General features: G+C 37.0%; 1 protein-coding gene across 2 annotated transcripts; it reads right to left on the bottom strand.

The window, feature by feature from the left end:
- Nucleotides 1-502: 502 nt before the first annotated feature.
- Nucleotides 503-19344, bottom strand: LOC110928844 (DExH-box ATP-dependent RNA helicase DExH7, chloroplastic). 2 transcript variants are annotated; one of them, XM_035987831.1, is made up of 34 exons: nucleotides 18935-19344; nucleotides 18006-18111; nucleotides 17705-17898; nucleotides 17477-17515; nucleotides 17216-17366; nucleotides 16768-17138; nucleotides 15470-15688; nucleotides 14639-14750; nucleotides 14288-14485; nucleotides 13446-13525; nucleotides 13172-13294; nucleotides 12983-13069; nucleotides 12782-12882; nucleotides 12616-12673; nucleotides 11496-11561; nucleotides 11312-11397; nucleotides 11019-11199; nucleotides 9331-9477; nucleotides 9147-9248; nucleotides 8914-9066; nucleotides 7087-7191; nucleotides 6852-6992; nucleotides 6678-6767; nucleotides 6546-6602; nucleotides 6335-6418; nucleotides 4466-4564; nucleotides 4235-4375; nucleotides 4057-4127; nucleotides 3819-3888; nucleotides 3354-3446; nucleotides 2999-3211; nucleotides 1965-2057; nucleotides 993-1115; nucleotides 503-902 (listed from the first exon to the last, which is right to left on the bottom strand). In XM_035987831.1, the coding sequence occupies exons 1-34, from the start codon at nucleotides 19232-19234 to the stop codon at nucleotides 825-827; spliced, it is 4332 nt and encodes a 1443-aa protein (XP_035843724.1). In that variant the 5' UTR covers nucleotides 19235-19344; the 3' UTR covers nucleotides 503-824. The 2 variants fall into 2 exon arrangements, with proteins under 2 accessions (XP_035843724.1, XP_022027581.1); XM_022171889.2 differs by having other exon boundaries at nucleotides 541-902; nucleotides 17708-17898; nucleotides 18935-19343.
- Between the last annotated feature and the right edge of the window lie 2891 nt (nucleotides 19345-22235).

The raw sequence follows: 22235 nt of genomic DNA, 5'->3' as shown, positions 1-22235 counted from the left end.
GGATGAAGCTTCTGCTCACAAATTTTAGTCAACGAACTTGTGGTTTTTATAAACTTGAAGCATGATATAACATAAACTCCTAAAGGATCAATGGGAATATTATTAGTTTATGAGTTTGGATATGTTCATTGCAAAATCTTTGGGTAAGTGAAGAAGCTTCCATTTACAAATTCATGTATGTGTTTGTTTCAGAGACTTTGTATTAATCTATTCACAAACGACACTTAAATTGATCTGTTGCAAGATTCGAGTATTTTATATTTAACTTATTCTGGAGCAAATGAAACCAATCTTCTAGTAATAAATATCCCAATTGGTAGTTTTTAACCTTTAAATTCATAAACGAGGATCTCAATACCCACAAACCCAACGCGTAGAGCAACTGAACGCGTATAGGATATGGTTTTATAACCTTTATAAACAGATATGAAACACGTATTACCAAAATCCGTCTCAAACCCAACCCATTACCGTCCCAACGATACCAATGATATGTTTAGTATGTTACCACGACAATCCAAATGCATACACTCTTAGAAGTAGTCCATATGATGCATGCATATAGATACAATATACAACCTTAGATGCCTCATACAAAAAACATTCAACATCCCACATACTTTATAAATTCATTATATTTTAATCTTATCATAAGGTATTTTAGAAATTCAAATAAATGGACTGTCTATATGACGGTTACTCTGTTGCGGTTTGTTGCAATGCACATGATGCAAGAATCCGTAACGGGTTGACCGCATCTTTCAACGCCCTTTGTGAAGTAGCAACGCCGGGTTGTAAAAGTATCCCGAATTTGTTGTATCATATCACCTTGTAGGTTTATCTTCTTCTAATAGTAAGTGTACTATAGACTGAATGACGTTATTTTCGGCTATGTTAGCAGTCTGCAAGAAAAGAAGACAGGAAGAAACGGGTTTAAATGATCGGGTCAAAGAAATAAAGTAGACCGATTTGCAGCTCGGGTTCAGTGTTACCTGCGGCTTCCTAATTAGCTCCTTCAAAATTGAATGAAGAGTTAGTCTAAGTTCCTTGAAGAGGACAGCCGTTTGAGCTGGTGCAGCCATTTTCAACCACCCATCTATGATTACGAGACCCGTCTGCAAAATTCAAGACCCGAGACTAGCAACTTAATCCTAACCCATTGCAAACCCTTAAAAACCAGGCTGTTATATATATGCTTTATTTAGGGCTTCAAACGAAGCAAACGTTCAGCGAACAATTAATGAACCGTTTGGCGGGAAGTTTGTTTGTGTTCATTCGTTCAATAAATGAGCGAACACGAACAAAATTTTGTTCGTTTAGTTAAATGAACGAACATGAACAAAGGTCACGGTCGTTCATTCATGTTCGTGAACGTTCGGTAAGGTGTTCGTTTGTGTTTGATAGTTCATTAGTGTTTCTAATTTTTATATTGTATTTAGATACGTCAAAATTCCGACAAATAAAATATTTAATAGGTGTTAGTGTATTATATATTTTGTCCATGAACGCTTGTTTGTGTCCATTTGTTTTCATTGTGTCCCTGAACATTAGTTTGTGTTTGTTACCTAAAATTACCAAACAAACACAAACGAACACGAAGACGTTCATTTCCTTAACAAACGAATACGAAAATAAGATCTTGTTCGGTAACTATTCATGAACAGTTCGTGAACTCATATATTTCATAATAAACGAACGCGAACTTTGTTCGGTTCGTTTGCAACCCTATCGATCCCACGACACCCATGAGATATTTGTATAATTGTATTCACAAAAAGTATAATAAACCGTGTGATAATCAAGACAAACATTTCTTTACAATAATAGTCAAATAAGTCAAAAAGAGAATATGCGTGGGCCCATGCTTTGAATTACGGGTCAAATTCATGCAAAAAATGATATTTTATTTTAAGACTCCATTCATAAGAATGCGTTGAACAAGTTATCAATGCAAAAAAGGATACCTGGTGTTGAATGTTCATGGAACCACCAAACAATAAAATAGAGTAGGGTGAAGTGATGGTTGTATCTCGAAGAAACACCTTCGTTGTCTCAACCTATAAATGTCAACATCAAAAGGAACAAAATTAGAACATTATATAAAAAGTATATTACATTTTTAGTCCTTAACTAGTTCTTTTACCAGCCGTGCGTTGCGGTGGCGGGGCGCGTACGTAATAAATCATGGACTACAAACCAACTCGTTTTCGAATTAAATTTACGTTTAACGTAGAGTAATCAGAATTCAAACCATTGAATGAAAATGTGTTATATTTGACCCGACTTGTTTCCAAAAAAAAATTACGTCGAAATATAGACCACTCAAAACGTAATAAATAAACATGTGTGGCTGCGCCACACGCGGTGTGACAAAATATAGGCTACAATTGACCCGACTCATTTCCAGACTAAATTTATTTCAAAACGTATTGTAACTCAAATTTATACCGTTGAATAACAATGTATTATATTTGACCCGATTTGTTGCCAAAAAATTTACGTCAAAAACGTAGTCCAACTCAAAACATACATTAAAATAAAACATTTTATAATTGACCCAACTCGTTTCCAAACAATTATCACGTTAAAGCGTAGATGAACTCGAATTTATACTGGCACGTACATAAAAATACAAACATAAGAAATTAGTTTACAAAGCAGAGGGTTAACTTTGACATTATATCAAGATTGGAGGTAGAATAAGAAAGTAAAGGGTTATTATTGACATTGTACTATAGTTGGAGGGTAGAATGGTTGGATGGCAAAAGCCACCCACCATTGATTTTAAGGTTATAGTAATAACAGATTTGGTCATATTACGACTTTTACAGGTTCAGTGACAGTCCCTCTTGCACTGCTTGCTTGAACAGCACCGATCAGCGACTAACTTTGTAAACAAACAATATGCGAGGGACAGAGCCTGAAAAAATAAGGACCTAGGGACCATAACCGTAAATTGACCCAAACAACAGGGACAAAATTGTAAATGGAGTTATACCTTTTCAAGGAAAACAAGAAACGGATGCTGAAAAGTTTTTGAGTTGCTATTGACGGAAGAAGGGTGAATATGTACAACCCGTCTTCCATCAAACCACACATTCGAGTCATCGGTTGTAGGACCCGCAGATTGTCTAAGGCTATTTAGAGCTTTCTCTGAGATCCCTTGTTCGGTGGCAGCTACATTGGGATATAAACCAGCACATAGCAATGCCTGCATACGTATATTTTGGATTTAAACTTCAAAGACGTTTATTTCCTCGTAAACTATCAAACTTTTCTTTCGTAATTCACTAATTATGGTTTTTGAAGTCGTATAAAATGATAGAAGACTTTAAACGGGTGGTGAGGCTTACCTTCACAACTGACAAGTGATTTGAATAAACATTGAATGTTTGTGATGTATCTGAAAACCAGCTGTCGAGTTTCTCTTTCCATTTGCCCCCATTCTGATGATAGGAAACACCAACTATTACTATTATTACTATTATTACTATTATTATTACTACTACTACTATTATTATTTTTCATTTCTGGAATATGCAGTTATGCAGATGTATAGTATTCATGAACCATCTTTATCATTTTTGAAATTTTGATACAAACGATTTTAATTTAAAAAGACCACTTCAAACCGTTTTGTCAGGTCTGGCTGACCCAACCAACCCAGCCAGTTAGATTGCTGTTTTCCAAAGCGGTAGTTAATGGTTCAGCCCAGAGCTTTCGTCAAAACCGGCTGAACCGGACAGCGAAAACCCCTAATACATGCATTACAGACAATATGCATCCAAAGAATTATTACAAAAGATACATAACAGTACCTGATAATTTTTGGGGAGCTCAATAAGACCAATGTCTGCCAGCAATGTTCCAAATTGCACACGCATGTCCCTATCATGTCAGTGTATAGATTAGGTGAGTCTAAATTGATTGGATTTTTTTTTACATATAAAAGAATAGGACTATATCAGAAGAAAATCAGGAACAAAATATGGGGTTAAACCGTTAACTATATATGGAGTGTGTAGTTGTTAGGAACTGCAGAGAAATATGGCAAACCTTATCATGTACATAACAGAGCTGCTTAAAAAATATGATTTGCAGAACCGTTCTGCAGCATTAGATCCATTCTGCAAGGAGAAAGTGACAATTGTAAGTAGGAAACTTTAACTTCGGATCAGAAAAGAGAACGTAAAGATATATAACTCAGAATTCTTAAAAGCCAAACTAAAGTAACCTCGCGTAAAATTTTCTCCCACTTTTTGTATGCAATCATCATAATCAAATGGTCAGACTGCCGCTCCCCATTGTCCAGATCAGTTGCACCACCTGACTTATCGGTCAACAAAGCCAACTTTGCTCTCTCAACAGCATGCCTCTGAAGTTTATGTTGTTTTTATTATTTAATAATGCATCTTAATTTTCCATCAAGAAAAATAAAGATGATTTTGAGTAATAAAGAAAAAACCTCATCTTTCGGGTATATGAAGGGTGATTTATAGCTCAGAAATGCTGAGATGGATAGGATAGGTGATAAGCAACCAAATATACCACCATATAACATCATCTGTATTGAACGAAACCATCAACAACACATGTTACTATTTCCTGAATGTAACTGAAAGAAATTATAAAAACATCCATATAAAATAACTTTGCAAATGAATCAACACATTACACACATCAAGAATGCGCTCTAATCATAGTTGTCAATAGCGATCGCTATAGCGCACTACGTAGCGTATAGGTCCAGTGTCGCTATTTGGGTTGTACTGATGGATAGCGAGAATAGCGACACTTTATTTATTTATTTATTTTTTAAATATAAATAGCAATTAAATATAGCTATAAAATAGGTGGATTAGTTTTTGTTAAATATACATGTAGAATATTCTTTTTCTAGTGTATCGCTATTTATAAAATAGCCACCCGCTATTTATCGCTATTCGCTATGTAGCGTATAGGTAGGTACCTTATCGCTATTTGTCGCTATTTGCCATTAACAACTATGGCTCTAATAGATGCTAAAACTGTAAAAAAATGATCATAGGGAGTACATTTGTAACACATTACATATCCACAAGATAAGTTTCATTTGCAAAACCTAAGTTTTAACCTTATTCGGAACGAATAACATTATCCCACAAACTATAAACATAATTTAAGGATGAAGTGATGGACCCAGTAAGATCCATTGCAAAGGATTTGTTGCTAATTTCTGAAGGTTTGACCATGGTCAACGCTTCAAAAGTGGAGGCAAGGCCAAACTTATTGCTGGACAACATAGGTCACTGAATTTGGTCAATACATCTGGATGTGAGGGTCAAATTCAGTACCTATCAAATTAGGCTGATTGGTGCTAAAACTTTTAAAGAGAAGGCAGAAATCACAAATAAATATTTGAAGATTGTGAAGTCAAAACAGAAAAACAACCAGGTCAAAACTAACCAAATAGTCAATGGGGGTAATGGAAAATTGTTGGGAATAGTATGGTTGGTTGGGTCAGCCAAATTTTGATTAACTGGGTTGACGGGTACTGGGTCATAAAAATGTCTATGGGGAGTCACTGATTTGGACCCAGTCAATGATTGGATCATAATATTCATAGTTAAAACACTTGGCTTGGCCCATAGGGCTGATGATAGTTGGGCAAACATATAATTAAAAGGGTAAAGTTTTGGGCCAATAATGAAAGCTGGGAAAGGAGATTAAAAAATTGGTCTTGGGCTACAACTAATAGTATAATGAAATTGGGCAACTTTACGGGATCTAAAAATGCAGTAATTCTAAGAGAAGGGAAGGTCATGTCATGGATCCGAGTAATAGCAATTCATGGGGTGGTTTATGGTGAGTGAGTGTCCCACGGATCAGGTAATGGTGTTGATTTGGAAGTTGCAACTAACCGTTCAATATACACACAAGATGGTTGGAAGAGTGCCACATGGTCATGATGGAGATGAGTTGGAAACTAGTTTGCGGACACTAGGAATATTTGGAGGATGGGAAAACGGAACAGATTTTTTTGGACGACCAGGAATAATTGATTGAAAATATTATATGGCAATTTCTAATAAAAATTGCTAATTTTCGTCTCAAAAAAAATTAAAAATAAAAAAAAATTATTGGCGAAAAGTAGCAATTTTTAATTAAAAAAATATTAAAAAAAACTGTGTGTTTTTTAGATTTTTTTAGGTATGTTTGGTTGTGCTCTCGCGGTTCTCGCAATAAAGGATGGTTCCTAACGGATCCTTCTACGATATATATATATATATATATATATATATATATATAACTAAGAGTACAGACATGTACAATTATGTAAACCAGATGTGCATACCTTTCCGATTAATACATCAACTGGTAGTTTTGCCAAATGATGCCCAAGAGGTGTTAATTCTTCGTCACCTTCAACCGCACCAACCTGAACCGCATTCCAATCAACACATAATATATAAACCAACACTTGTGATTAACAACATTTAATCATGTTGTCCCAGGACTTCCATAACACATAATAATAAAATTATGATCAAATGAAATCACCATACCTCGTATAATAATGAGATTGCAGAAGTAATGGCCTCTTCTGTTGGAGGTTCAAGGGCCTAACATAGTAGCATCACAATTATCCCCAAGATTAATATTAGTGAAAAAAAAAACGAATTGCAATTTTAAGTTACCTTCTGCAAGAATGGCATTATACGACCAAGAGAAAGTAATTTAATCTGTAAACACAATTCCACCAATGGCATCCGCAACATCTCTGGAAGCTATGAAAGAGTGTATTAAGGTGTGTCATAAATTAGTAGCTAGTATTCCTTAATTTAATTACTGTAAGTTTTTAACAATGGTACCTGAAATGGCCTCATTAGTTTTTCAAATCTGTAACGTGTATACAAGCAAAAGCAAATTCCAGGTTTTACACGACCGGCTCTTCCCCGCCGCTGCCTTGCATTCGCTCGAGATATCCAATCTTCAACCATGCTTGACAGTTTCTAGTGAGATCAACAAAATATATATCACAATTTACAAAGAAAATAAAAACAGTTTATACATAATAAGCATATATAAGGATGGACAGGGACAAACCTTGCGTGGGTTGTAACGATTCTCCTTATGCTTACCGCAGTCAATGACATAGACTACATCATCTATTGTAATACTAGTCTCTGCAATGTTTGTGGCTATTATAATCTGTAAATAAAAAAAAAAAAAAAAAAAAAAAACATTTTACAGAATCATATGATCTGATAACAGATAATGGATAACTTTAGAAAGTGTTAACAAGAAACCCGACAAGCCGTTTACAACATGTATCATTTGGATCATAAATATAAATGTTTGATTTTAAATCTAAAACTCCCTCATTTGTAAAACAAATGCAGCGTTAACAAATTTTTGAGCCTGAACATAAACCGAATGCCTGTTAACTGAATTTTTCGATTCAGTTATGCAGCTAACTCCTTAACTGTTTTCTTCTAAGCAAATATGTTTTAACTGTAAATGCACTTAAGTAATCTTCCAAAATCATGATGAGAAATTCGGAAAGATTTATAATAAATTTCATTGTGGTTGAGAAACTATAAATTTTTGAAAGGTTGAACGTCTTCAAACATGTTAAACAAAAATAGAAGCATTTTAGTACTCTTCCTAATGGAAGATTGGTAATCCACTTCCACTAACGGTTCATGAGTAGCACTTAACTGTGAGCCAAATAGTAATAACAAATTACATAACAAAGAAGCTTGTTTCAACTTTTTTCTAGGGACGGTAAACATGGGCGTAGCATATTGGGGGCGGGAGGGGGCGACCGACCCCCCAACTTTTCGCTCAGTAGTGGAGAGTATGTAGTTTTCGTATAGAAATTTTTGGGTATACACGTTTTTGACCCCCCCAGTTTTATAGAAATTTTTTGGGTGTATACGTTTTCAACCCCCCGGTCGGAAATCTCAAGCTTTCGCCACTGACGGTAAAGGAAATAGTTTATATGTATAAACAAGTACTTTTAGAAATTTTGCTTTTTCAGTTAACAGTCAATCCTCGTAATCATGAACTGGAACCAACATATTTTCCGGTTCGCTTGACCAAACAGAAAAGTAAAAAATGTGGCTCACTTAACTGACAAATCAGAACGATTCACGGATTTTTCAGTGTGGTACTGTGGTTGCCCTAACCCTTTTACACAACAGCTGTAAGTATACTGGTTTCTCTTACTTCGGTTCTCTAATCAGTACTAGTTACCCTAATAACAACCGGGAGGTAACCATATAATATAGGGCTGCAAACAAACTGAACGTTTAGCTAAGTCCGTGAATCGTTCGGCGGGATGTTCGTTTGTGTTCGTTCGTTTAATAAATGAACGAACATGAACAAAGGCCGCGTTCGTTCATTTGTGTTCGTGAACGTTCGGTAACGTGTTGGTTAACGTTCACTTGTGTTCAATAGTTCATTAATGTTTTTAGTTTTTATTTTTAATTTAAATAATTCAAAGTTTCGAAAAATAAAATATTTAAGAAATATCAATGTATTATATATTCAGTTCATAAACGCGTGTTTGTGTTCGTTTGTTTCCATTTGTGTTCATAAATCGTTTGCGTTTGTTGCCTAAAATTAACAAACGAACACGAACAAGTTCTTTTCCTTAATGAATGAACACGAACATAAAATCTCGTTCTGTAAGTATTCATGAACACTTCGTGACCACGTATATTTCCTTAACAGGCGAACACGAACAAGGTCTTGTTTGTGTTCGTTCGGTTAGTTTGCAGCCCTAATATAATATAACAAAAGAATTTATCCCAAATTTTTTCCAGCAATTTGCAGATGCTTTATTTCACCATGCCTTTGTTTTCTCTGTCCTCCTTATAAACTATAAAGTCATATTCCAAAACCAATAGTGAAGTACGGTGTATTTACCTTACGGATATCATCAGGAGGTCTTAGAAACACTCTTTTCTGCTCAGATGATGCAATATTTGAATGCAATGGTAGAAGCCATCCAGATGCTACCCCACGGAATTGATAAGAAGCGGCTAACTTGTCAAGCAATGTGTGAATTTCAGAAACTCCCTGTTGCAGTTTAACAAATTTAACCCATCCTCTTAATAAGAACACATATAGGACGTAACATCATTAATCAAGGGACTTACCGGTAGAAAGACCAATATTGCACCCTCGGGGTAAGTTTCATCAACATGACAAATCAGGTCCTCAAGAAGATCATAATCAATAACATCTTCGTTCAACTTTTTCTGTTCAGAAGGTTACAGAACTTGTAATAGCAAATTCCACAAGTCTGTTAAAATTTTCCTAAATATCGTTAAGAACATTTACCAGATTTTGCTGAGTTTGCTCACTGTATGTTTGATAGTTTTCTGGAACATAATACGGGTTTGAATAGCCTTTGGATAAAACAGATTCATCACCCCATGCAGATAAAACAAGATTTTTCTTTCCCCTGTGATTATCAACAGCAGCACCCTGAAGTTATCAAGTTCAAAGAAATAGCTAATAAGAAGAAAAGCACAAAGGTTACAACATAATCCGGTCTCCAAGATATATACTTGCAAACAAATATAATGGATAGTACGTCAACGTTTTATTAGTTTCAACAAGTAATTTTACCCCGCGAATTGCGACGGGAGTTTGATTATCAGTACAGTACAAACACTCGGTATAGCAATAGAAAGAGATAACGTAGAACCATGGGGAAAAGAATATTGTAACGCCAACGTAAGTATCAGAAAAAAAAAAAAAAAACACGAAAAAGATGAAATATTAAAAGCAAAAAAAGATATTAGTTCTGATAATACCGATACCGGTAACAATACTTTCGGTTGGGGTGAGTTTGGTTCATCACGTTAGTGAGAAAAAGAAAACACTAAACGAAATTAAAGTAGAGGGACTAATTATGTATATTAGCAAAGTTGATGTAGAAGGGTAACATGTACATAAGCAAAGTTTGGGAAAAAAAAATATTAAAGCAGAGGGACTAAATATGTATATTAACTATTAAGAAAGTTAAAGTAGAAAGACTAAAACATGTAAATTAACAAAGTTAAAGGGTTAAATATGTAAAACTCTTGTGACATAGCCCACTGACATAGCCTTTTAAGTAAGTAAATAATTTCATCAAAACATGAGACACACATGTATTAATGTTCAAAGCATAGTAATCAAGGACGCTAGGCGCACTTAAGGCGCATAGGCCTCGCCTGGGGCCTAGGCGCTAGGCGCAAAAAAAGCGAGGGCCCGAGAAAAAAAAAGCACACATATAAAGAAAATAAAAAATATATAATATGCTTTGTAAGACTAGCCTAGCCCTAGCCCTATGCTTGTAATTAGTCACTGTTCAGTTTACACTTTACACATATGTTCACTCTTTTTATTATTTCAGTCTGCACACATGTTCAGTCACTTTTAACACAGTTTTAAACAGTAACCCATTACCCACTTAAAAGGTTTGTTTTTATTTCTTTTTGTATGTCTCTCTCTCCCCTTTCCTGTCCTTTACCCCTCAACGTTTCTTCTTCCTTCTCTCTCACTACCCTGCAACTCTGATCTCCGGCCACCTTAAACTCTGGTCTCCGGCCACCAGAACACCACGAGCAGCTGCTGTCTTTGACCCATTTTACTCCATCTCTCCTCCTCTACGCTAAAGGCGGCTGCCTAAGCCTGAGTTTATTTCAGAATCTTGCCGGAATTTACAGAAAGTGGTCGGAAGCCATCAGAATCTGGGAATCGCGTCTAAACAAGCGCAATAATTGCGCCTCGCCTGAAAATTGCGCCTAGGCGCACAAGGCGCTCGCTTTTGATAACTATGGTTCAAAGAATCACAACTCAAAGACAATTTTACAAACATACACAAATTAATGAAAATGAATGTGTGCATGACGATTGACGAGGCTACCTTTTCACCTTTTCCACTTTTACCCATTTGAACTCAAACATTTACGGTATAGACCCAATGAGTTCTAAAGAATATCTTTAGACGTGAGCATTCATGCAAGGGGTAACAGTACCTTTTGCCTTGGTATATCAGATCTCAAAGAAGCTGGGGAATCTGAAGCAAGTCGGTAGTCAATAGTTTCATGAATGTCCTCAAGAAAGTGGGTCGTCACAGGATGTGTTCGGCCTTGTGCATGAATAACAGGGCAGTCACCAAAGTAATGTGAAAAAAGTTGTGAATCCACTGTTGCAGACCTGAGCACACATCAATTCAATGACATCATACTTATGACACTTTGAAATTTGCAGCATACATGTTAAACATATCAGCATTGATGGAAAAATATCATTTTTCGTCTAAACATACATAAGGATTACTTTCAGCTTTTGTTGTGTGCGTTGGGCAGATTGCTTCTCAATAAAATTCTTCAAAATTATTAGTAGAAAATCACCCTGTAACAAAGGAGAGAGTTATAGAAATCAGACATAAGAAAATTGATGTAGCAACAAACAAATTAGATCTTATACAAACTGTAATCTCACTGACTCACCAAGAGAGACCGTTCGTGCACTTCATCAACTATGACATGAGTTATATCAGCAAAGCTTTTGTTTCCCTGCAGTTTGAAATTGAAAAAAAAAAGTAATAAAAGATTAAAACGTCAAGTATCTGCTAAGATACACCTCTATATCAACAAACAATCCTGATACTATAACAGAAATACTCTATTATAGAAGTTTTTTAAATAAAATTGAATAATAACCTCAATATAATCTCTAAAGTTTTACAAATATAATTACCAAAAGTGGGAATACTAGATTTATCGCAGTTAAAAAAGGGGTGGCCCAGCCTACTGTTATGATCAGAAATGGTAATCAGGATAGATCGATAAAAGAAAGGAAGAAACACAGAAGAAGAGGGAGAACCCTTATCAATTTATCGATAGATCCATCTGTTACAACACACCCAACTATATAGCCACGAACTAACCAATAGCCCCCTACACTATAGAACAATTACATTGAGGCCCTTCTACTTATTTTGGCACATAACACCTACTTACTACATTTGAAAGCATATCCAATTGGTTATATTTATTTGACAAACCACAGGAGTGTTCAAAGCTGTGCAGTTAATGCGGTAAAATATCGTATATCGGTCAATGACCGATGTTTGAGATATAGGTTATCACGGTAGGATATCGGTAATTTTAATATCATGCAGAATTTTTATATATAGCAATTTAACACTAACAATTCAGTATAGTCTCCTACCATTAACAATTTAACCTTTTGCAACTTGCAAAACACTAACAATTCTAGCAGTAGGAACTGATTAAGACTTAAAACACTAACATTTAACACTAACAATTAAGACTTAAAACACTAATAGCAGCAATAAGAAAGACGATTGGTGGAACTAAGAAGAAAGGTACTGATATAGGGAAAATCAGTGATATTTCGGTCAAATATCGGTCAATATCGCCGATAATATCAGTAGGATATTCTGACCGATATTTGACACCAATATTTTACATGGGGACCGATAATCGATATATCACCAATATTAACTGCTTAGGTAAAAAGTATAAGTAAAGCATGCATATGATCTGCAGCTGCAAGTAGAACAAATTCAAATAGCAAACACTCCACTTAGAAGGAAAAGCATACCACAATCATCCTCAACAGAATGCCAGTTGTACAAAACAGAAGTTTTGTTCTCTCAGTTCTGGAAACAGAAAAGATTGTGCAACATATCAGTAAGTTCTACCGCTAATCATGAAAGTGAGAATGTGGGGGCAAAAAAGGAAACATAGAAGTGGTCTATTTCAGTCACCTGGCACTATCAAGACGTACTTGATAACCAACCAAAGAATCTTTAGAACCTGGTGAAGATTCACAACGCTCATCTGCAACTCTTTCAGCAACAGAAATCGCCTATAAAACAAATGTGTTCCAGTTTTACTACATATTGCACAGGTCTTATATGCCCCAATTTAACTATGTGCATGTATAATATTACAAAGTGTTGACTAACCGCTATTCTCCTTGGTTGCGTGCACACGATGTTACAAATTCCACCATGTCCCTGCTCGATCATGTCATCCAAGATAAATTGAGGCACCTACATGAAACACCAGTTAATGTTTGTCTTGTATAATGTAAGTAGTAAGCACAAAATAAACATCGGACAAAGCAGTAAAATCAGCAAAGCTTTAATTTTCACCTGAGTTGTTTTTCCACATCCTGTTTCTCCACAAATAACAAGGACATCATTGTCTTTTAACCGATGCAAAATCTCGCCTTTCAATTCAGCAATAGGGAGTGTGGCTCTAGATTTTAACATGTCCTGCAGAAACAACGGTATAAGTGATCAAACACAAGTACACAACAAGTACTTGCGTTTTCAGAAAGTCTAGAGGTATAAGTGATCAAAGTTCAAACACATTGTCATCTTAAAACAAGCGAACAAAAAGTTCACAAAGTGTAAATATGCTAACCTCATACTTCTTCATCTTTCTTTTACTCTCTTGTTGCTTTTTAAGATAAGAACTCTCCACCTGTTTATGATAGTCGGTGCCTGCAAAATGGATAAATAGAAGGCGCTGTACCAGTTAAAAGTTAATACCTTTTGGTACTTGAAAAAATATATATATTTATGCATTTGATCTTATCTTTTGAGTGACTTTCCTAACCATTGTACTAGATGCAAAAAAAGGAGGAAACTAACATAGACTAGAGTGAAAAGATATCACCGTACTTGCTGTATCATTTCCTAAAAAACATGAAAAAAGAAAGAAAACTTGGAGATTGCCTAAAGAGTAAGAAGCCATTTTTGTCCCTGAGGTTTGGCCAGTTTTGCTATTTTCGTCCAAATGTTTGTTTTTCCGCATCTGGATCCAAAAGGTTTAAAATTTTGCCATTTTCATCCGGCTCGTTAAGTCAGGGGTATTTCTAACTTTTTTGTGAACTTAAAGGGAAATTTGGCCTTCTCTAGGGGTATTCGGTCTTTTTACATAAAGTGAAAAAGACCGAATTGCCTTTTAAGTTAACCAGAAAAACAGAGATACCCCTGACTTGACGGAGAAAAAAGGATGGAGTTAACGAACCGGATGAAAATGGCAAGATTTCAAACCTTTTGGATCCAGATACGGAAGAACAAACCTTTGGACGAAAGTCGCAAAACTGGCCAAACCACAGGGACGAAAATGGCATTTTACTCTTGCCTAAATATGCTCAAAAGATAATTCAAGCTAGACCCACTCTACCGCTGGTCCGCTAGACAGTTAGGTAGCTTTTGTAAGCAGAAATATACTTTTTTATAAAAAGATCAAAAACATACTTTCAGCAATTTTATCAAATCCAGCATCTCGTGCACTTGTATCTTCTTGAACATGAGATATTTGAGAATCAATTTGTCTAGAAGTATCCAACAGATCCTCAGAAACAACAGCATCGGAAGCATCACTGTTAAGCAAAAAATCCACAAAACCGGCCCGTCTGTCTACTTCAATGTTTTTCACATTTCCTGATAAGTCCCCTGCAAGTTTTAAAACTTATTGGTATATTGAAACGAGATCATAGACCCAAGTGAATACCGATTTATTTGAAAAGAAAATATTGTTAAGTAACTTTAAGTATTCTAACGTTCATTTTTACAAATTCGGTTGTGGTCCGGATGTCCGAAATTTACCTTCCAGCCATTGTAGAACAAGTGATGCATAGGGATCTGTCATCATCAAGTGTACAGGTAGGTCAGGGAAGAGCTGATACAAAGCATATGCAGCGACTCTATTTTGTGCATCCTAAACAGAAAAGTATCAGAAATTAGATTCTCCAGCCATGTTAGAATGAAAAGCAGTGATTTCAAATTTATCAGATTTAAGACATGTCACAAATCAAACTGTCATGTGACTAGAAAAAGGCCTACGGATCTTATATTTCCAAAAATGAAAATAGATATTTTTTTTAAATATTAACAGAAAAGAATTTTCATTATCGAAGAGCATGTGTTAAATAAGAATTGACAATGAGGGTAAGAATAGGTTTTATTGTTAAATGTTGGATTCTCCTCTCAGCTTAGAATGAAAAAAAGTGTTCTCATAGTTATTAGATTTAGATAAAAATTACAAATCTGAACTGAGCAAGTCAAAGTATAGAAAAAGAAACAAAATAAGATGTTCATAAGCATTAAAAACATAGTGCCCGTTAGCCATGCCTTTAAAATGACGAAAATGGCATATTAATACACCCCTAATCAAATATAGAAAACAAAACTCAAACTGTTACCTGACTGGAATAGGTTTAATAATCCAGATAAAAATGTACCAGTAATCTCATTTTTCCCCAAAAAGTCAATAGATAATTTTATAATAGATTAACCAATAAGAATTTGCATTATCATAACTACAAATAAACAACATTACATGTACTAAAAAAGCATGACTGGTGAACCACAAACAATCATGCAAAAATATTTATTGTAAATTTATAACATCAATGACTCGAATAATTTAAACTATACCTCAGCAGTTTCAAATGCTTCTCCAGGAGTAGGTAATTGGACAGTAGTTAGTCCTCCAACTTTTCTATTCTTACCCCTGCCGCTAGCTTTACGTATCACATTGACAGTGTAACTACTTCCATCTCTTGTGCCTTGTACTTTATTATATTTCGGTGCCTCCCATCCAGATCTTTGACAAAGTAGTTGAAGAATGGCCTTAGGAATCTTTAGTGGGTCCCCCTATATTATAACAACTGTTAGAAACTGAATTGTACTATCTACTTGTTCCATTACGTTCTACACGTCTGAATTGAACATCTTTTGTTTTCGTGTACTATCCACACCGTAGCTTGTGTTACCCTATCTATGTTCCGCAAATTGTTATATATCATAGAAAAGTGTGATGAAGCAACTGATAATCTAGAAAGAAAAGGTAGATGGAGGCAACACAAACAATAAAGGCGGCAATTTAAAACCATTTACTTATGAGATCAACTTGAGTTATGTTTCTCTCTAACAAGTCAAACATGTGTGATAAAAGGAAGTAGCTAATTAGAAAACAGGTCAAATGAGTCAAAACAAGTTAAAAGTAAACCTTCTACACTAATATATTAAAAAAAATTAAAAATTAGATTATTACTGAAAAAGGTTTGGGTTTAATGGGGAACACTAAAAATGTGGGGAACCGACTCAAACGAACTCCGACTGGAAGCGGCATTGGAACCGGCTCGTCGAACCCTAACTAGAAACTCTAAATCCTAAACCCTAAAGCTAAACCATAAGACAAAAACATAAGCTAAACCGTAAAATTTAAACTATAAATCCTAAAGGCTAAAACCTAAAGCTAAACCCTAAACCCTAAGGCTCTAGATCCAAATGATAAACCCTAAAAGCCAAACCCTAAATTCTTAAAGCTAAACCCTAACCCTAAATATATATATATATATATATTATAGGGTTCGTCGAGCCGGCTCCAATGCCGCTGGAATGAGTCAAATCGGAGTTCGTTTGAGTCGGTTCCCCACTTTTACTTTTTTAGTGTTCCCATTGAACCTCCCACTGCTGAAATATTATACATTTTGTAATCATATTTGACATTAACTTTAGCTGCAAATTTTAAAGAACCTGGACAGCTAGTATTCCGGATCAACCTAACCTGATCTGTGCCAAAAATGACTCTATTTGACATATTATCCAACCCGCCGAACCTTCCCACAGTTGCCGCCTCTAATAAACACCCCATAAACATAACTCACGAAAAATTAGCATAATCTGAAACACTTTTATCACCAAAACAAACTCATGAAAGCAAGCATCACCTTCTTCCAAATTCCCTCCAACTTTTCCAAGTTCTTTTCACTTGTTAACTCTTTCATTTTCTCCTTCTTTTGCAACTCCACAATCTCCGGTGGCAAAACTTGATCAGACGATGAATCTTCTAGAAACATATCACCAAGCTCAATATCTCCTGAGTCCTCATCTGCAACACTTCCATCTTGACTGCGAACACTTAGCAAAACATCCTGCGTAGAGCAACTCTCTGTAACTGTTTCTTTATCTTGCGGGCCCACCTGCTCGACTGTAGACTCTATGCAACCATCTTCTCCACCCGTAACAGCTTCAACGTTTTGGTTCTCAATGGCACGATGACGACTCTCAAACTCGGCAGCTAATGTATCAACTGATATACCTGCATGCAGTATTCGCATTACATAATGTATACACGGAAATGAAATTGTACGACATCAAATATAAACTTGAACTAACCTAGGGCAGCCATCTCTTGTTTAAGTTTACGAATTATTTGACCAGATTGTTCTTGGCCTTTCTTATCCTTTCTTTCTTTGGCACTAATAGCTTGCAACCGAGCACTGTGATATTCTTCTCGAATAATATCATAGCTTCTTGGTTCTGATGCCTAAAAAGAGAAAACAATATAAGGAAAGTTTAAATAGGTTGCTTAAACAACAAGGAAAGTTTCCGATATAAAGATCATGCTAGCGGACCAATATATAGCATCAACAGTACCTCATCAACTGCAGCATCTTCCCATGATTCATATTCATCCTACGAATAATGCAGAACGCGATTCATTAGTTTGCATTTACGGTGACGAAACAAAAGAAAACATTTGGACATGCTCATGTAGTTATTTATACCAAATCATACGTAAAAGATAACTTCAGCATGAATGATGAATCATGATACATAATCTAGTTAGGTTTGTTATACAACAAGGTAAATGACATGATTTACCACCTCTTCCTGTTGCTCCATATATTGACGGATCCAATCTGCTTGAGACTGTTGGAAAGAATCCAATGTATCAACTTTTCGCTGCACTTTACTCTTGAATGATATTTCTTCGATTTCATGTTCAGTAGCAACTGATGAATCCGGCAAAGGGGCCCAGTCATCTCGTGCAGTTGATATGATGCCCACAGAGCCACCTAAATTAACAAAATGAGTCACAAGATGTATGATATCTAACATGTAAAACAAGAGAAACAATAAAATTGATTATATTAGAAGTACATGAGAAATGCCTTTTACATACCATCACTTGGAAGAGCTGCAGTACTACTGCGAAACTTCAATGGCAGCTCATTTGGTGGCAAAATCAAACATAGCCAATCTAAAGCGGCTTCAAAAGTAGCACTTTCCTTTTCAACAAATAAAAAGGGAACATATCAGACAAGTTTTCTGATATTTTGAGCAAAAGAAATAGATAAATTTGTAGCCTCTTATACATTATGAAGCTCTACTTCCCATTTTTATTTGCTTCAGTTAACAACAATATACAAATCATATCATGTTTTAACTGCAGTTAAAGTATATCTTTCTAACAAATTCAGGGTTACCGACTCAAATTTGCACTATCTGGACTAGTTATTTAGCAGTGCAGGATTCCCATTGTGAACAAGAAATAACTAGCACATACATGAATGTCAACAATATAACAAATGTACACCAATACCAGACAAGTTAGTCCTTTTGCACATTTGACACGAACATCAAACAACAACTACAAACCTAATGAAAATATCATAGTTACTTGAAAAGTTGAAAGCATTGTCAAGTATGCAGTCATCTGATAAAAAATTGTTTCAAATATGTTTCACGAAAAAAGAAATATATAACTTCTACTGTGTCAATTGCAAGATTTAAACCGTTCAAACTTCAAACGACAACCTTAGTATGTGAAATTAACAATGAAGGGTAATTATAATTTATGCTCTACTAATCTTCTATCGAATTAGATACACGAGTTAGCTATAATTGAAATCCTATCATAAACCCTAGCTATTTTCAAATGCAAAATTGCAACAAATTTTGTTGCAAAATCGACATTTTCTTATTCCTAATGATACTGAAATACTTGCTGCAGATATCAGTGTAGTCATATATATATATATATATAACATTGTGCGAAACCTCTACAATCAGTTCAATTACAATATTATTAAACAGAGATTGATTAAATACCTTGAGATGAGAAAGAGCACGTTCTATATGATCATCAGTGAAGCCTTCGCACGAGAGCTTCTCGTAAACGGAGTGTAGCTTCTTCGCCTTCTGTGCCTTTGTAAGATTAGAATCTTCGTGTACCGGATCCGCCGTTGAACGGCCGGAGTTGAGTAAAAGCCGCCGGAGACGGTTTTCGTTCTCCGCCGAAATTTGGAGTTTAGGACCGGTGGAAGACTGTGGCTTGTTTTTGGATGAAGAAGATGACTTCTGCTTCTGTTTCTGCTGCTGCTGCTGTTGTTGCTTCTTCTTCGGAGCCATATGTGTGTGGAGTGGTCGCCGGAGAGTGAAGAGTTTGCCGGAAATTCGCCGGTGATTAGTTCGAAGGGTGGTTACGCAAGATCCAATGGGCCTGAAAGGGCTTGCCGTTTATATATCGTTTTAATAGTCCAAGACCTTAACTAAAACACAGGAAAAAACTAAGTGGCTAAAATTAGCGTTTTGGATTTATTTGGTGATGTGTTATAAAATACATACATTTATTTTATGTAAATTGTATTATTTTAAATATTTTTAGAATAGTGAAGAAACACTGATCTAATTAGGGAGTTAATTAGTTTGGTTTATATTCCTTTCATAATGGTTAATCTTCTTATGGATATTTGAGCTCCGACTTGATAATCCGATCCTGCAAAACAGAACACCGTTACTCGTTAAGAGGGGAATGTGGGGGTTTCCCTCTTAACCAGGCTCCGGCGTGAGAATAAGCGACTGCTTTGAGAATAATTAAGTGCTAAGAGTGAGAGTAGAGGGAATAGAATGTTTAACCTGTGGAATGAGGTCTCTATTTATAGCCGGAGAGGTGTAAGAGGTTATGGGCTGATGGGCCTTGGGCCGGAAACGGACAACATAACGGATATGCTCTTTGCCTCGCTGGCGTCGACCGCTTAGTGGCTTCTAGACGCTCATCGGTGCTGGCGCACCTTGATTGGAGCCACGTGTCATTGTTGTCGGCCTTGTTGTCCTTCTGCCATCAGCAGACAAGTGGAGATCGTGGGACAGTTGTCTTCGTCCTCTGATTGGTGCCACGTAGACGTCCTTGTGTACTTCTCGTCAGGCGATCGTGGCGCACGATTGACCAGAGCCTGTTGGACGCTCATTGGCTCCTTTTACTGCCACCTGTACCTTGTGTACCACTGTAGGTAGCCGTGCGCTTCCCTACTGTGTGGTTCTTGTTGAACAGCAAACTAACCCGCGCGGGTTTAGTATGCTCGTTTGTTCCATTATTTATGCTAAGTGTTGATATCTGAGCCTCTTGTGGGCTTTGCCTCGCGCGGGATAGATCATAACGTGATGTAGGCCGCGCGAGGATATTATTAATAAGTTTGCTGAAATAAGGAGTATGGTCTCACGCACAACCTGAGCGGAGGTTTGCGCGGCTTTTTGGGACCATACCCCTTCAAGCCCCCCCAGTCCAGTGCTGCACCATGCGCAACGCAAGTGGTTGGAGCTCTGGACTTAATAAAAATAAGAGAAATAAGAGTAAAGGGGAAATGTTCTTTTGATCCTGATTGGTGTGGCGCATGTGGAAATTGTTGTTTTCAATTGCGCAGCTACCAAGGTAGGTCTTGAGGGACTTATTGTTTGTCCGATCAAGCGCGCAAGGTTATTAAAGGCGACGTTTAGCTTGCGCGGCTCATGTAACTTTTGCCTGAAGCTATTTGTAATTTTTATGGCGGGAAACTTCGAAATTTGAACTCTGACAAGTTGGTGGGATAAGTCGTTGAGTGCGACGTTTGAGTTGACCCCTGGCACGGATGTCATCATGCCGACTGCGACGGTTGCACTTCGTGTCAGGAGAGTGAGGCCCACGCGCGCGTGGTAACCGTCACCCCTGGTTTTCCGCTTGACGTGGCAGCCTCTCGTTGGTTAGCCTAGCGGCGAAAGCGGCACGGTTACCCATCGCATTAAATGCGATGGGTATATATATCCAAAGAGATGTGAGAGATCCTCACTTCTCTTCGTTGCTTTCTCTCTCAAACTTCTTTGAATCTTCAGAGTTCTTCACATCTTCAAGATTTTCTTCAAATCTTCAAGATTTTCTTCAAGTTTTTCCAGATTTCTTTTTCGATATAATGAGTGAGGAACATCAAGAAGTTGTTGCTGCTGAGGAAGGTCCAGTTCCTGTCCTCAAATGGGATCTAGGGCTCTTCGAACAGATCGTTCGGAGTTTCCGATTCCCAACGGAGTGGGACGCCCGGTATCCGGCTCAGGGCCAGACCGCGGCTGATGCACCACCGGGTTATATTACCCTATATGAAGATTTCTTTCTTCAGGGTAACTTTAGGTTACCGGCTACAAACTTTATGGGGCATATTCTTCATCATTACAACTTCCATCTGTCACAGATGAGCCCACCTGGGATGGTTAGGGTTCGTCACTTCGAATTCTTATGCCAATCTCATGGCATTGAGCCAACGGTGGAGAAGTTCCGGGCCTTCTACCAGTTGCAGAGGACGATGGGTTTCTTTTCTTTTGCAAGCCGTGGTGCAGCGAAGAAAATCTTGCTAAACCCTCCAAAGAGTTTCCATGACTGGAAACCCAAGTTTTTCTTCATCCGTGAAGAAGTGTTGCCGATCGCCATGCCTTTCAGGGATTGGACTGAAACGATACCGAAGGAAGACATTCCGATCCCTAAGAATGCTAGGTGGTATCAACAGTTGAACCCAACCCCAAATCGGGTGTTTGGGGAAAACGTGTTAGTAGCAGCAAAGATGAGTGACCAGTGGTCACCCAACAGCAAGGAGGTTCCGGTGTTGAAGATCGGCGATCAAGGTCAGTTATCTCCTTTTTCTTTTTTCAAGTACTTTGCTTTAATTGTTTCTTATGTATATTTTCGTGTAGAGGCGCAACTGTATCAAGCTGCCTTCGCCACGTTTGGTGGTTCTATGGGCGTGCGCCCATTGCGCGATGATGAAGAGAGCTGGTATGACCAGATCAAGGGCAACTTCATGTATCCGGTTGATGGTGCCTTTGCTTCGCCGCCAACCACTACTGAAGGTGCGCAATTCCCTAAACCTCGTCCTTTGCGCTCTGTGACTTCTGCTGGGAAAGAGATTCTCTATCTTTCCGGCGAGGAGTCAGTAGGGTCTTCCAGCGGCGAGCTAAGTTCGTGGTCTAACATCTTTGCAGGTGTGTTGCGCGACCTGGGGATTAACCCAGAAGAGAAGAAGAAGAAACCCTTGAAGAAGAAAAAGAAGGTTGATCTTGAGGTGACCAGCAAGGGGACTGGCACTAGTCGCGCAACTACTGCTGCTGTCAA

This window comes from Helianthus annuus, chromosome 3 (assembly GCF_002127325.2).
Source record: "Helianthus annuus cultivar XRQ/B chromosome 3, HanXRQr2.0-SUNRISE, whole genome shotgun sequence".
Taxonomy (NCBI): domain Eukaryota; kingdom Viridiplantae; phylum Streptophyta; class Magnoliopsida; order Asterales; family Asteraceae; genus Helianthus; species Helianthus annuus.
This window is presented reverse-complemented; position numbering and strand designations above follow the sequence as displayed.

What these genes read in the sequence shown, in the direction of transcription:
- LOC110928844 (XM_035987831.1), bottom strand. Translation starts at nt 19,234, where the DNA reads ATGGCTCCGAAGAAGAAGCAACAACAGCAGCAGCAGCAGAAACAGAAG. An exon ending in TGCAGCTCTTCCAAGTGATG is followed by an intron (nt 17,899 to 18,005) that starts GTATGTAAAAGG and finishes TTGTTAATTTAG; the next exon opens with GTGGCTCTGTGGGCATCATA. An exon ending in TGGAGCAACAGGAAGAGGTG is followed by an intron (nt 17,516 to 17,704) that starts GTAAATCATGTC and finishes CATTATTCGTAG; the next exon opens with GATGAATATGAATCATGGGA.